The sequence below is a fragment of the Haematobia irritans genome, chromosome 1 (genome assembly GCF_050003625.1).
Source record: "Haematobia irritans isolate KBUSLIRL chromosome 1, ASM5000362v1, whole genome shotgun sequence".
NCBI lineage: Eukaryota > Metazoa > Arthropoda > Insecta > Diptera > Muscidae > Haematobia > Haematobia irritans.
This window is the reverse complement of record NC_134397.1, coordinates 62,242,079-62,257,805: the sequence shown is the minus strand read 5'-3', so window position 1 is coordinate 62,257,805 and position 15,727 is coordinate 62,242,079. Positions and strand designations below refer to the sequence as shown.

Genomic DNA, 15,727 nt, shown 5'->3' with positions numbered 1-15,727 from the left:
ATTTGGATGTACTGAATTTGAAGAACATCGGTTGATAAACACGCCAATTATGACCAGATCGGGGATAAATATATATGGCAGCTATATCTAAATCTGAACCGATTTTTTCCAAAACCAATAGCGATTGTCTCTGTCCCAAGAAACGGCAATATGCCAAATTTGAGGACGATCGGACTTAAATTGCGAGCTATACTTTGTGCACAAAATTACATATACAGACAGACGGACGGACAGACAGACAGACAGACGGACATCGCTAAATCGACTCAGAATTTAATTCTAAGCCGATCGGTATACTAAAAGATGGGTCTATGAACACTATTTATTGGCGTTACATACAAATGCACAAACTTATTATACCCTGTACCACAGTAGTGGTGAAGGGTATAATAACGGGATATCTCAAAAACTGTTCCATAAATTTTTTTTTCGAATTCAGCAGATCAAAATACATAAGAAAAGATGCCTCTCATCAAGTGTACGTGATTTCTTTTTTGTAAACTAGTGTTATTTTTTTCAATTCATAAAATATTCTAGACTTAACACTATGATTTATTCTATTCTCGATGTAATCTCGTAATCTCTAGTTTTTTTTTTTTTGACAAAAAGAAAATGTAAATATTGGAAAATATTTTAATCGGATTAACTTTAGTTATAGCCCTCATACATACTTAACTTATCACATATCCAATTATAAACGATTATTCGTCATATTAATACCTTTCATTTAAGTACCAACAATGATATAATCGGAGATTTCTAACTCGATATATAATTTGTTTAGTGAAAAAAGAGCGAAAAACTAAAAATAACGGGATATCCCAAAAAATAGTTCAATAAAAAATTTTAAATTTTTTTTTCGAATTCAGCATATCAAAATACATAAGAAAAGTCTACTCTCATCAAGTGTACATTTTCAGTGTAAACTAGTGTAATTGCTTTCAAAATCGAAACAATAATTCAGTTACTAATTTAGAGTTCGAAAAACATTGTATAAAAACCTTTGTCTAACCTCTACTTCTTCAGAGAAAACAAATATAAATTTTTATATTACTAGCCCGGACTCGGACATTATTTCTCAAATTGTATTAAGGCCTGGTTATGCATCCAAAAGCGGCTCGTAAGCGTACCGTTCCGACAACCCACACAAACGGTTATCCAACGTTAGCAAAACGTAAACTTTTCGTATGATTAAGAAAACAAAAAACAAAACTTTACATCTCGTTTTTGTATCCGCTGATCAAAAAACCAGTGTCATCGATTTGTTTCTATACATCGAAGGGGCGTTCAATAACGTCCATCCGAGCTCGATATTAAATGGACTGACAACTCTGAATGTTGATCCAGGTATACTTAGGATGTTAGGCGAGCTTCTAAGGAAGAGACGCATTTCAGCCACACTAGGATAAGCAAACATACAAAGGTATGCGAACAGAGGCACTCCTCAAGGAGGAGTTCTATCACCCCTTCTTTGGAATGTAGCTATAAACAACCTTCTGTTTTCCCTAGAAAAAGAAAGGATACAAGTGGTGGCATACGCAGATGATGTGGCGCTAGCAGTAAGGGGAATATTCCCATCAACAGTTAGAGATATTATACAGAGAGCCCTCCGGATGACTGAGAAATGGGCGAAAGATAATGGTCTTAGGGTAAATCCTGCAAAGACAGAACTAGTCATGTACTGCAAGGATCGCAAAACTCCCACGGTTAGGCCCATTTCCTTAGGGGGTATTGAAATTCCCTTTAGTGAGTCTGCAAAATACCTTGGCGTTATTTTGGACAGGAAAGCAACGGTTGCTTTATACTCGTGCAAAAAGGCAATAGGGAAAAAGTGGGGACTAAAACCAAAAATTGTGCATTGGCTATACACGGCAGTGGTTAGGCCTATAATGCTATATGGTGTTGTAGTCTGGTGGCCGGCACTTCACCAGCCGACAAATTTAGACAAAGTTCAGCGTATGGCGTGCTTGTGTATCTCAGGTGCATTCAGCAAGACAGGAACAAATTCCCTTAATGTCATACTGCATCTATTGGCTTTAGACATTTTGGCCAAACAGTCAGCTGCAACAACGGCTGTGCGGTTGCGCGAGCTATCGCTGTGCTCGGAAAAAAGTTACGGTCACAGTTCGGTCCTCAAAATAATGCCAAATGTGCCTAACGTAGTGAATTACACTTTGGCGAGACCACTTTTCGACAAAAAGTTTGAGACTCTAATTCCCAACAGTGAGGCGTGGTGTACACGGACCCCGGGGAATAAAAGATATATAGATTTTTACACTGATGGCTCCAAATTGTATGGACAAGTGGGTTTCGGAGTATATTCTAAAGATCTGAATAGCGAAAAGATTACGTGATCACTGTAGTGTTTTTCAGGCTGAAATATTAACACTAAGAGAGGTGGTGAATTGGCTGAGAAGTAATGCTCCAAGCTATATTGGCATTAATATATACTCAGACAGTCAACCTGCAATAAAATCCTTGGATCTGTGTTCCTCAACTCGAAAACGGCCATCGACTGCCGCAAATCTCTCAATGAGATGGCTGAGCAGCACAATATTCTCCTAATATAGGTGCCTGGCCATAGAAACATACCGGGGAACTGAGAAGGAGATGAGCTAGCAAGGCTATGAACTACCTTACATATTCCAGAGGAACTAGAATCTGTTGGTATGCCTCTGGCTACCTGCAAGCTCTTACTGCGTGAGAAGGCTGTCATGATGGCAAATGTTCGATGGGAGAATTGCAAGGGTTGTAACGACACCAAGCAAATATGGCCCCATTTAAACTTAAACCGCACACTACATATGCTAGTGTTCTCGAGACGCCAGATATCACTCCTGATATCTGCTATAACGGGTCGCTGCCTGATAGGCGATTTTGCAAAAACTATTGGCGCGAAGTATAATGACTATTGTATGAGCTGTCATGATGCGGAGGAAAAGGAATCAATAAAACACCTCTTGTGTGAGTGTCCTGCATTTTGTGTAAGGCGTAAGCAAATTTTAGGGGCATAAGCTTCCGATTACTGGCGGACCTGGAAAACGTTAACTTAAGCAGTCTGCTAATGTTTTTGGAGCAATCTGGTTGGTTCAACAGAAGAAAATAATCGAGAAGGTTCAGCGGTTAAAACTAGAAGTGCCCATATGTAATAGGTACTTTTAGTTAATGTGGTATCACAATGGACTAAGTGAGTCTAAGTGAGCCTGAATCTTATCGGGCTGCCACTTTAACCTAACCTAATATAGTTCATTAAAAAATACTATTGTGTTGTTTTCGGTTAAAATGGTCGATGAGAAATTGGTATTATCCGTGAAATTCATTAACCTTTTTCCACCTGTTCTTGACAGTTTGTCGGTACGTTTTTTTTAATTAGGCCAAAATCGCCAAAAAATCATACGTTGACGTTATGTTACGGCTACGTAACATTTTTAGATGCATAACCAGCTGTGTAACCAGATCTCAAAATTTTGCTGCTAAATCAGTACTGAAATTATGATAAAAATTGCATCAAATTTCCAAAAATAATGTTAAATTTTAAAAGTTTTTTTTATTAGCGAAATTATCACTAAAACGGAAGTATTTTTTAAATTTTTGTGTTTATTGTTGCCTTAGAAATACATTTTATTAGGATTGAAAGATGTCATGCCTAGAATGTTATTGTTGAGCCATCCCAAACGCTAACTATGTTCCGTGAGATTATATTTTTTTTTAACCTGAACTTATTAGGTGAAAGCCTTCGTTCATCAATATGTTATAATAAATGAGAATATCGTAATTTTATGAAGACTCGGGTAATACATATACAGTCAGCAAAAAAAAAAGTTGTACACCAATATGAAATAAATTGTGCAACGATATGGAAAATATGAAATTAACACTTATTTTTTTATACCCTCCACCACCACTTAGTCATTCCGTTTGTAACACATCGAAATGTTGCTCCAAGACCCCATAAAGTATATATATTCTGGGTCGTGGTGAAATTCTGAGTCGATCTAAGCATGTCCGTCCATCCGTCCTTCTGTTGAAATCACGCTAACTTCCGAACGAAACAAGCTATCGACTTGAAACTTGGCACAAATAGTTGTCATTAATATAGGTAGGGTAGTATAGCAAATGGGCCACATCGGTCCACTTTTACGTATAGCTCCCATATAAACGGACCCCCAAATTTTGTTTGCGGATCCTCTAAGAGAAGCAAATTTCATCCGGTCCGGCTGAAATTTGGTACATGGTGTTAGTAAATAGTCTCTAACAAATATGCAAAAATTGGTCCACATCGGTCCATAATTATATATAGCCCATATAAAGCGATCCCCAGATTTGGCTTGCGGAGCCTCTAAGACAAACAAATTTCATCCGATCCGGCAGAAATTTGGTACATAGTGTTAGTATATGGTCTCTAACAACCATGCAGGAATTGATCCATATCGGTCCATAATTATATGTAGCCCCCATATAAACCAATCCCCAGATTTGACTTCCGGAGCCCCTTGGAAGAGCAAAATTCATCCGATCTGATTGAAATTTAGTACATGGTGTTAGTATATGGTCTCTAACAACCATGCAGGAATTGATCCATATCAGTCCATAATTATATATAGCCCCCATATAAACCGATCCCTAGATTTGACCTCCGGTGTCTTTTGGAGAAGCAAAATTCATCCGATCTGTTTGAAATTTGGTACGTGGTGTTAGTATATGATATTTAACAACCATGCCAAAAGTGGTCCATATCGGTCCATAATCATATATAGCCCCCATATAAACCGATCCCGGAATTTGAAATTTGGTACATTGTGCTAGTATATGGCCGTTAACAACCATGCCTAACTAGGTTCATATTCATATGTAGCCCTGAGATAAATCGATCCCCAATCACACAAAAATTGTCCATATCAAGTTCATAATTGTATATAGCCCCCATATAAGCGACGCCCATATTTCAATTCTGGCTCCCTACGTACTGTGCAAAAGTCCATATCGATTCGTAATTATTTGTAGACTTTCCTATAAATACCTCTTTTGTCTAATATATACCACGTATGGACTAACTCAAAATTTAGAAAACGATGTTACGAAGTTTTAAGATACCTTGTCATCGGTAAGTATTACCACAACCCAAGTAATTCGATTGTGGATGGCAGTCTTTCGTAGAAGTTTCTACGAAATCCATGGTGGAGGGTACATAAGATTCGTCTTGGCCGAACTTACGGCCGTATATACTTGTTTTACCATAAATTAAATCTCGCATCTCAAGCTTTAATTTCAGGTGTAATAAATATATAATTACTTCATATTTTCAATATCGTTTCACAATTTATTTCATATTAGTGTACAACTTTTTTTGCTCACTGTATATGTAATCTACATTTGGAACAATTTTGCTAACTTATTGAAGTTGTAGTGGGTTTGAAAAATTGAATGAAAATCGATTAATAAATACGCCATGTGTTGGGCAGTAAGAAATTTTGCCAAATCCGTGGACGATTGGAATTGAATTACGGTCTATACTTTCAACACAAAAATAGATGGACAGATATACAGAGGAACATCGCTAGTCTTGCTTCTGACTTTCTGAATCTTACATGAACATTAAGGACCTTATTACTTTAACAAGTACTAAATTATTTGATTTTTTTTGGTGAATCGAATAATGCTAAAAATGCTAACTTTAGAATTGAAAAAAGCTAAAAAATGCTAAACAAACATTTTGCGGCTAAATACAAACAATAAATGCTAAATTTAGCTGCATAAATGCTAAAATGACCAAACTGATAACCAGGCCTTCAGCAACTATGATGCTGTGCATTTCATGTTTTGCAATACATTGTATACAGCTTGGAAGTATCTTAATGATTTATAAAATGTGTATATTAATTTCTATGTTGCAATAGAAAATGCTAGTTAAAAAAAATATGAAAAATGTTAGCTAACTATTTTAGGAAACCAAACTATAATAAACATGCTTTGGAATAAAAAAAAAATATTCAAAAAGAAATATATTATATACCTTATAAAAATAATACATTTTTAGCCGGTAAATAAAGAAACATACATTTTATTTATACGAAACTAATTACAGTGAATAAGTTGGAAAACAAGAAGAATAGGTGAAGAAACATACCTAGAATGTACTACGTTGTATGTAGATGGTTTAAAATTTTCTATCTCTAGAAATGTTTATGCCAAATAAGTAGATTTTTTGGTTTTCTTAGTTTTGGTAGATAACAAGATGAGGCAGGTGAAATTTGGTAATATTTATATAGGCGTTTATATATATAGATTATAACTATTTAAATGTATCTTCATGATATACTGTGTGTATAAATTCTTTGCTAAGATTCTCATAGAACAAATTAACGCAAAACTCTAAGAATGTGTGTTTCGTATATATATATATTAACAATTTGTAATAATAGTTTATGTAAATGGAACAAAACTACATTAAATATTTTTGTAATGTGTTGTTTTATATTTTGTAATAAATGTGTAATGGGGTATTATCAAAAAAAGTGTTTTGAAGACGGGGGCATCGGGGAGCATGGCACTTGGCAATGTTGTGTTTTATCTTTGTTTCAATTCTAGCTCATAGTGAGTCTATTATTTGAAAGATCAGGATTTCTTGTGAGATTTATGTGTGAGTGGGTGTTGGGAAATCGTATGCGTTTTGGGTTGTATTATTTTAAAATTTTAAATTAAGTGATTCAAGCGATGCTAGTGATGAGCGCCTAGATAAACCTGTATTGGCAGGACAACTGACCAGGGATGTGGTGCCGAAGAGTTTGTACCAGCCAATCACAATGCCATTAGAGAGATCGATTTGATCGAGCATTATTTGGGCCACGCCCATAAACACTTTCTTTTCGATGCGGCCATAATCACCCCAAACAGTAACCTGTAAAAGAAAGAATAATAATATTATATGGCATTTATACATTATTTATAAGGAATTAATACAAACAAGCATGTAGTTAATAAATAAACCTGCTCGTAATATGTTATGCAAAGTTTCTTATAAAACAAGTAAGGAAAATCTAAAGTCGGACGGGGCCGACTATATTATACCCTGCACCACTTTGTAGGTCTATATTTTCGATACCATCTTAAATACTTCAAATACTACTTGTTGGGTGCGATATATAAAGGTTTATGTCCGGATATACCTACAAAAATTAAATCCAATGCCATTTTGATGTAATTTCGCAAAAGTGCATTTATAATTTGTCGCTCGGTAAATATATATTAGGTATAGGAAAATTTGATTTTGATTCATTACAAGGAAAACTTGTGTATTTTAGCTATATTAGCCGAATTCGGAAGAACATAAGTATGAGAGCTATATCAAAATCTGAAACGATTTCAATCAAATTTACCATATTTGACTATACTACTAACTGTTATCCTTGTGTACAAATTTCGTACACTTTATTACTCTACTAAGTGTTCTCCTTGTGTAAAATTTCAAACAAATCGGGGTAAAACTCTGGCTTCTGGGGCCATAAAAGTGCATATCGGGGCCATAAAAGGGGTTCATTTAAAAAAAAAAAATATATTCATATAATCTCATGTGTAGAAAATTTTATTTTTGCATAGGTATGTATACAATATTTTTATAATATTAAATTGAGCCGACGGGCTTTTTGGGCAGCAAATAAATCAATGACTTTTTCAGTCGGCACATTTATTTGGCGATGAACCGACATTAATGCCAATCCTTTGAATCTAGTCTCGCTAGTTGAATTTCTAAGATACGTCTTTAATCTTTTCATTGTTGAAAATGAATGTTCGGATAAGCACGTAGTAACTGCAGGGATGGAAAATGCAGTACTATAGTACTTTTTTCAAAACTTTTTCATCCCGGTCAGTACCGTAGTACACCGCGAATGATTTAGTACCTTTTGTGTAGACATTTTTGAGTCGATATCAGATTTATGGTACAATAGCTTTGACCAAATATTTTAATATTTTGAGAAAGTCTTTATCAACCTTATTTGCTAATAGTCTTTTACAAAAATGGCAAAACAGACATGTTCATGTGGGAAGAAAATCTCGATTTTGTAAAAGACATAGTCAAAAACAGGATTTTATTGAACTTCAAGAATGTTTTAGTCGAAAAAAGAATGCGATTCTATATTATCGATTTTTTGTTTCGGTAGAAAATGTTGTCAAAATTTTATTTCTATATAGAATTTTTGCAAAATTTTATTTTTATAGAAAATTTTGTCAAAATTTTATTTCAATTGAAAATTTTGTAAAAATTTTATTTCTATAGGAAATTTTTGCAAAATTTTATTTCTATAGAAAAAAATTTGCAAAATTTTTTTTCTATAGAATTTTTTTGCAAAATTTTATTTCTATAGAAAATTTTTGCAAAATTTTATTTATATAGAAAATTTTGTCAAAATTTTATTTTCTTTAAAATTCAGTCTCTTGACAATAATCTTCCAGTACCTTTCCGCTCAAAAAATACCTTTTTTGTACTTTCTTAAAAATTGTATTTTCCATCCCTGAGTAACTGGCAAAGTGACCAACATTTTTAAACGAATATGTACGTTTGAAAATATCTCTTTATTGCTCCCATCGCTGAATTAGGCAGGTTCTTTTCGCAGGTTTTGCGCCATTTCATTTACACATGTGTGTTTGGCTGTTTCGTTGTTGTTGCTATGGCCAAACAAAGCGAGTCATGTTCACAAAAAGAACAACAAACACACATAAAAAGTAGAAATACATTTTCCAAAAATGAAATTTGTGGTGCGAGAACAAAAACAATTTTTTTCGACCGTCGTTTGACGGGCTTTTCAACTAGTATTCTATGATTTGTGCAAGTTTTATAGGTAAGGTTGATCCCCCTCCCCCCCCCCCCCCCTGAATACGGCCTTGCCCACGACTATGTATGTCCCACAACGCAACTACTACTATTTGGTGCCATAGTCATTCACATTACACTTCCAAAATCCAATTTAACTAGATTTCAACTGTCATTTACCATATAAACCCCTCTATTATATATAAAATATTGTAAAGAAAGCGGTAGCGAAAAAATATCAAATTCCCGAGAAAAACCCTAATCGTGATCCAACATCAACTAAATTAAATTAAATATTTAAATTGTAAGGACCGATGTTGAATGTGAACCACACCTAAACGCCAAGTTTTTTTCCGAATTTTATTTGACATTTCTTTATTTCAGACTTACTCAATTTGAACCATGGAGAGATACACAATCCAACAACGTGTTAAAGTTATCCAGACTTAATATGAAAATGGGCGTTCAAATCAAAATGCATATCATGCACTTCATGATTTTTTTTCACTTCAGTGGATTCGTCAATAAACAGAATTGCCGCATTTGGGCGAATTAGGAACCAAGAGTGATCGTCGAAAAACCAATGCACCCACAAAGAGTGACTGTTTGGTGCGGTTTATGGGCTGGCGGCATCATCTGGTCTTATTTTTTTCCAAAATGAGGCCGGTCAGACAGTTACTGTGAATGGTGTTCGCTATCGTGAAATGATAACGAACTTTTTATGACCCGAATTGGAAGATATGGATGTGGACGATATATGGTTTCAGCAGGACGGTGCCACTTGCCACACAGCTAACGAAACAATGGCTCTTTTGCGCAACAAATTCAATGGTCGTGTTACCTCACGTAATGGTGATTTGACACCGTTGGACTTTTTTCTTTGGGGTTATTTGAAAGAAAAGGTGTACGTCGATAAGCCAGCAACAATTCAAGAGCTAAAGGATGAGATAATTCGGCACATTAACGGCATAGAACCTCCATTATGCCTCAGCGTCATCGAAAATTTGGACCATCGCTGCGCCCATTTGGCCGATATTTTGTTTCGTACATAATTAAGTAATACCAATATATCATAATAAAATAAAATTATAATAATTTCCTAAATAGTTTGTGTTTTATTTAAAATCAACATCGGCCGTTGAAATTTAACCACCACCACTTTACATATAAAGGGTGATTTGTTAAGAGCTTGATAACTTTTTTTAAAAAAAAACGCATAAAATTTGCAAAATCTCATCGGTTCTTTATTTGAAACGTTAGATTGGTCCATGACATTTACTTTTTGAAGATAATTTCATTTAAATGTTGACCGCGGCTGCGTCTTAGGTGGTCCATTCGGAAAGTCCAATTTTGGGCAACTTTTTCGAGCATTTCGGCCGGAATAGCCCGAATTTCTTCGGAAATGTTGTCTTCCAAAGCTGGAATAGTTGCTGGCTTATTTCTGTAGACTTTAGACTTGACGTAGCCCCACAAAAAATAGTCTAAAGGCGTCAAATCGCATGATCTTGGTGGCCAACTTACCGGTCCATTTCTTGAGATGAATTGTTCTCCGAAGTTTTCCCTCAAAATGGCCATAGAATCGCGAGCTGTGTGGCATGTAGCGCCATCTTGTTGAAACCACATGTCAACCAAGTTCAGTTCTTCCATTTTTGGCAACAAAAAGTTTGTTAGCATCGAACGATAGCGATCGCCATTCACCGTAACGTTGCGTCCAACAGCATCTTTGAAAAAATACGGTCCAATGATTCCACCAGCGTACAAACCACACCAAACAGTGCATTTTTCGGGATGCATGGGCAGTTCTTGAACGGCTTCTGGTTGCTCTTCACTCCAAATGCGGCAATTTTGCTTATTTACGTAGCCATTCAACCAGAAATGAGCCTCATCGCTGAACAAAATTTGTCGATAAAAAAGCGGATTTTCTGCCAACTTTTCTAGGGCCCATTCACTGAAAATTCGACGTTGTGGCTCGTTAGTAAGTCTATTCATGATGAAATGTCAAAGCATACTGAGCATCTTTCTCTTTGACACCATGTCTGAAATCCCACGTGATCTGTCAAATACTAATGCATGAAAATCCTAACCTCAAAAGAATCACCCTTTACAAACCAACAATAACAAAAAAAAAACGAATGAAATAAAATTTTAACAAAATTTTCTATAGAAATAAAATTTTGACAAAATTTTCTATAGAAATACAATTTTGACAAAATTTTCTATAGAAATAAAATTTTGACAAAATTTTCTATAGAAATAAAATTTTCATAAAATTTTCTATAAAAAAAAAGATTTTGAAAAAATTTTCTACAGAAATAAAATTTTGACAAAATTTTCTATAGAAATAAAATTTAGACAAAATTTTCTATAGAAATAAAATTTTGACAATATTTATACCCTGCTCCACACTGTGGAACAGGGTATTATAAGTTAGTGCATATATTTGCAACACACAGAAGGAGACGAGATAGACACATGGTGTCTTTGGCAAAAATGCTCAGGATGGGCTCCTGAGTCGATATAGCGATGTCCGTCTGTCCGTCTGTCCGTGAACACATTTTTGTAATCAAAGTCTAGGTCGCAGTTTAAGTCCAATCGACTTCAAATTTGGCACAAGTATGTGTTTTGGCTCAGAATAGATCCCTATTGATTTTGGAAGAAATCGGTTTAGATTTAGATATAGCTCCCATACATATATTTTTCGCCCGATATGGACTTATATGGCCCCAGAAGCCAGAGTTTTACCCCAATTTGCTTAAAATTTTGCACAAGAAGAACAAGTAGTAGTATAGTCAAGTGTGCCAAATTTTATTGAAATCGGTTCAGATTTAGATATAGCTCCCATATATATCTTTCGCCCGATATGGACTAGTACGGTCCCAGAAGCCAGAGTTTTACCCCAATATGGTTGAAATTTTGCACAGGGAGTAGAATTAGCATTGTCGCTATGCGTGCCAAATTTGGTTGAAATCGGTTCAGATTTAGATATAGCTCCCATATATAGCTTTCGCCCGATTTACACTCATATGACCACAGAGGCCAATTTTTTGCTCCGATTTAGTTGAAATTTTGCACAGGGAGTAGACTTATCATTGTAGCTATGCGTGCCAAATTGGGTTGAAATCGGTTCACATTTAGATATATCTCCCATATATAGCTTTCGCCCGATTTACACTCATATGACCACAGAGGCCAATTTTTAACTCCGATTTAGTTGAAATTTTGCACAGGGAGTAGAATTAGCATTGTTGCTATGCGTGCTAAATTTGGCTGAACAAAATTTGTCGATAAAAAAGCGGATTTTCTGCCAACTTTTCTAGGGCCCATTCACTGAAAATTCGACGTTGTGGCAGATCGTTCGTCTATTCATGATGAAATGTCAAAGCATACTGAGCATCTTTCTCTTTGACACCATGTCTGAAATCCCACGTGATCTGTCAAATACTAATGCATGAAAATCCTAACCTCAAAAGAATCACCCTTTATGTATACTTACTTGTAAAACACAGCCTTTTGTGTTGCAATTTTGGAACACCAATTGTTGTTGATACAACGGCTCTAGGGTTCTTCGGGCCGTTGACGTTTTCATTTTGTCTATACATTTTTTGCCGGAAACCAAGTAAACCTTCACATAAGGAGCTGGTAACATTTTCGATGTAGGTTTTTGCTAAAAAAAACAATAAAAAATAATTTTTATAACAAAATTACAGAATTTTAATGCAAGTTCGTGAACATACCTGTAGACCTCTTGCTCTGATAACCTCCACTTCTAGGCAATTTTTCTGACAACATAGAGACAATTGAATATCACCTAGCGATGGTGCACCTAGAACTTGACGTCCCACCAATTGTCCGGGACCTAAGCCCTCTACAAACTGATTGATTTGATCATCAGCTCGCATTGTTGGTGAAAATCTGTAGATGCAGGAATTTGGGATTAAAGGAAAATTTATACTTATATTAATCAAATTATTCAATTCATGTTGTAGAAATATACATTTGGAAAAAAATGTTAAAGAAAGAAAATAGAATAACTTAAAATTTAATTAAATCGTATAATACACAGGGAGATATAGTAGGCAAAGTTTACGTTAAGAATTTGTTTGGAATTTTAGAAATATTATGTATACTCTTAAGTTGTGTGTTTTTTTTTTGCTTTGAGTTGGAAAACGTGCATTACATTTCATTTTTATGCTCAGATCCTTTTTAAACATTTCCATTTCCTTTTGTACAACATGCTGGGTATAGTAGTTATATTATTGTCATAGTTTTATATACAATTAGATTTACACCAAGATTTTTGTTGGATCATATGTTTGATGTTTTGTATCATTTCAGTGTGAAAAAAGGGCTACAAAATAATGTTTTGTTTGTTACAACTGAAATAAATTAAATAAAAGCTTTAACCAAATAAATTACAACTGTACACACAAAGAAAAATTCATTAAAATTGAGCCAATGAAAAATGTTCATAGATATAACGAAACATTTTCATTAATATAATGTAAATATTCATTAATACTACGAAAAGTTACGTTGATTAACCGAAAATTCGTTATAATAACGATAGATTTTTGTTGTATTAACGAATTGGTTTCATTGACTGAGTTTTAACGACACATTTCGTTAATATAACGAAACTTTTTCTATTCGTGTGTGTTTTAGTGGTGCATATTGGAAAGATTTAACCGATGATAGTGTATAGTTTGTGTGGAATCAGATATATATTATTGATGATATACTATTCTATGATAAGTGTTATAATGAATTTCAACTCTCCTTGTATTACATTCTATCGTATCTTATTTTTATACACACCAACATCTGTTTTGGTTTGAATCATAAAATTTATTAAATTATATTTTTAATTCAAAAATGACTTTTTTCTATGGCCTTAGGGCCAACTAAATGAAAATCAAATTGAAAATGTTGTTTTAAAATTAAGATTCATTGCAAACAAAATTAGATTTCCCTAACTTAGGAATGGGAGACACCACACTGAAAAAAATATTGTAGTGAGGTCAAAGATTTCATGTCATTAAAATACGAGTGCAAATTTTGCTTACACTCAAAAAAAGTGAACTCTCTATTTCGCAAAAGCCAATTTAACTTTATTTTAGTTCATAGAATTATTATGTTTGGAGAAAGTTTCCTTTACTCTAATAATTTTTGTATACGTTAGTTAAATTAACTAAAACCGAGGAAAGAAATATACTCAAACGAAGTATAAATATTAACTAAATTCGTGTCTTCCACAAAATAGTTCAGAATTTCTTTAAATTTGTAAAGTTTACCACAAATGTGTCCATCGTGAACTTCGTATGTCACTAAAGACATTCTTGCAATTTTTAACTCCAAGTTTTTCCTTCAAACTATGGTTAGGTTAGGTTATGTGGCAGCCCGATGTATCAGGCTCACTTAGACTATTCAGTCCATTGTGATACCACAGTGGTGAACCTCTCTCTTATCACTGAGTGCTGCCCGATTTCATGTTAAGCTCAATGACAAGGGACCTCCTTTTTATAGCCGAGTCCGGACGGCGTTCCACATTCCAGTGAAACCACTTAGAGAAGCTTTGAAACCCTCAGAAATGTCACCAGCATTACTGAGGTGGCATAATCCACCGCTGAAAAACGTTTTGGTGTTCGGTCGTAGCAGGAATCGAACCCACGACCTTGTGTATGCAAGGCGGGCATGCTAACCATTGCACCACGGTGGCTCCCTTCAAACTATAAAATTTTCTTTAACAAGTGAAAAAACTTAGTTATGCCTAAAAAATGTTCTTGAATTTGTAGAAAAATATTTACTTATTTTTCTGACATCGGCGTGATGCCAACGTTTGTAATACTGTTTAGTTAAAATTTTCTACAAATATTCAAAATTTTCTAAAATTAATCGAAAGTTTTCTTCCTGGTTGGTTCACTGTTTTTTCAGTGTAGCATAGAAGACGCATTTCTCTAAGATAAAGTTTTTTTACTTGTGCCAAAAGTCGATAAACTTTTCAATGAAGTCGTGTTGTCCTTATAATTAAGTGATTTCACTTAAAAATGGGTATCATAACATGAAAGAAAAAATGTTTGGGCTAACGTCAACTTGACTTTAAAAATTCAGAAAAATTCTTTGAAAAATGAAATTGTCTTTAAATTTGTTGTCTTTTCGCGTCTTGACTACAAAACAAAAAATCGTTCAAATATAGGACATGTTTTTCAACCCTTTATTTTAACGTTTTTTACTTGAAACATAGCATAATTTCTATTGGAAGTCGAGTCTTAATTTGGAAAATAAAATTGTCGTTAACTCGTTTTTAAAAGACTTTGATAGCATATGAAGAAACAAAGCTGAAAATACGAAAAATTAAAATGTGCTTCCCAGAAGCAAGTACACAAAACCCAAATTTAAAAGAGAATTGTGTCTTAAAAGTATCCTTACTTGTATTCTCCGTTTCTTTGGCTCGGAATTAATACCAACATTTTTGAAGTAAAGACAAAATCTTTGGAACCGGCATGATTTTTTTCAGTGCATCCTGGCGATCTGGCATTCAAAAGGTCATAAATGCAATTTCAGTTTCCCCAAATATAAAAAAAAAACAAGTAAGGAAAGTCTGAAGTCGGGCGGGGCCGACTATATTATACCCTGCACCACTTTGTAGATCTAAATTTTCGATACCATATCACACCCGTCAAATGTGTTGGGTGCTATATATAAAGGTTTGTCCCAAATACATACATTTAAATATAACTCGATCTGGACCGAATTAGATAGACTTCTACTAAATCTATAGACTCAAAATATAAGTCGGCTAATGCACTAGGGTGGAACACAATGTTAGTAAAAAAAAATATGGGAAACATTTAAATCTGAAGCAATTTTAAGGAAACTTTGCAAAAGTTTATTTATGATTTATCGCTCGATATATATGTA

The 15,727-nt window shown here is 34.4% G+C and overlaps 1 protein-coding gene across 1 annotated transcript in view; it reads right to left on the bottom strand.

The window, feature by feature from the left end:
• Positions 1-6,545: 6,545 nt before the first annotated feature.
• Rim (Rab3 interacting molecule) overlaps positions 6,546-15,727 on the bottom strand; it is a 196,056-nt gene continuing 186,874 nt past the window's right edge. The window contains exons 21-23 of the mRNA XM_075290574.1: positions 12,544-12,721; positions 12,303-12,473; positions 6,546-6,898 (exon numbers count right to left, since the gene is read on the bottom strand). Coding sequence (XP_075146689.1) covers positions 6,686-6,898; positions 12,303-12,473; positions 12,544-12,721 — 562 coding nt within the window. The 3' untranslated portion in view covers positions 6,546-6,685. The remainder of the gene's footprint in view (positions 6,899-12,302; positions 12,474-12,543; positions 12,722-15,727) is intronic.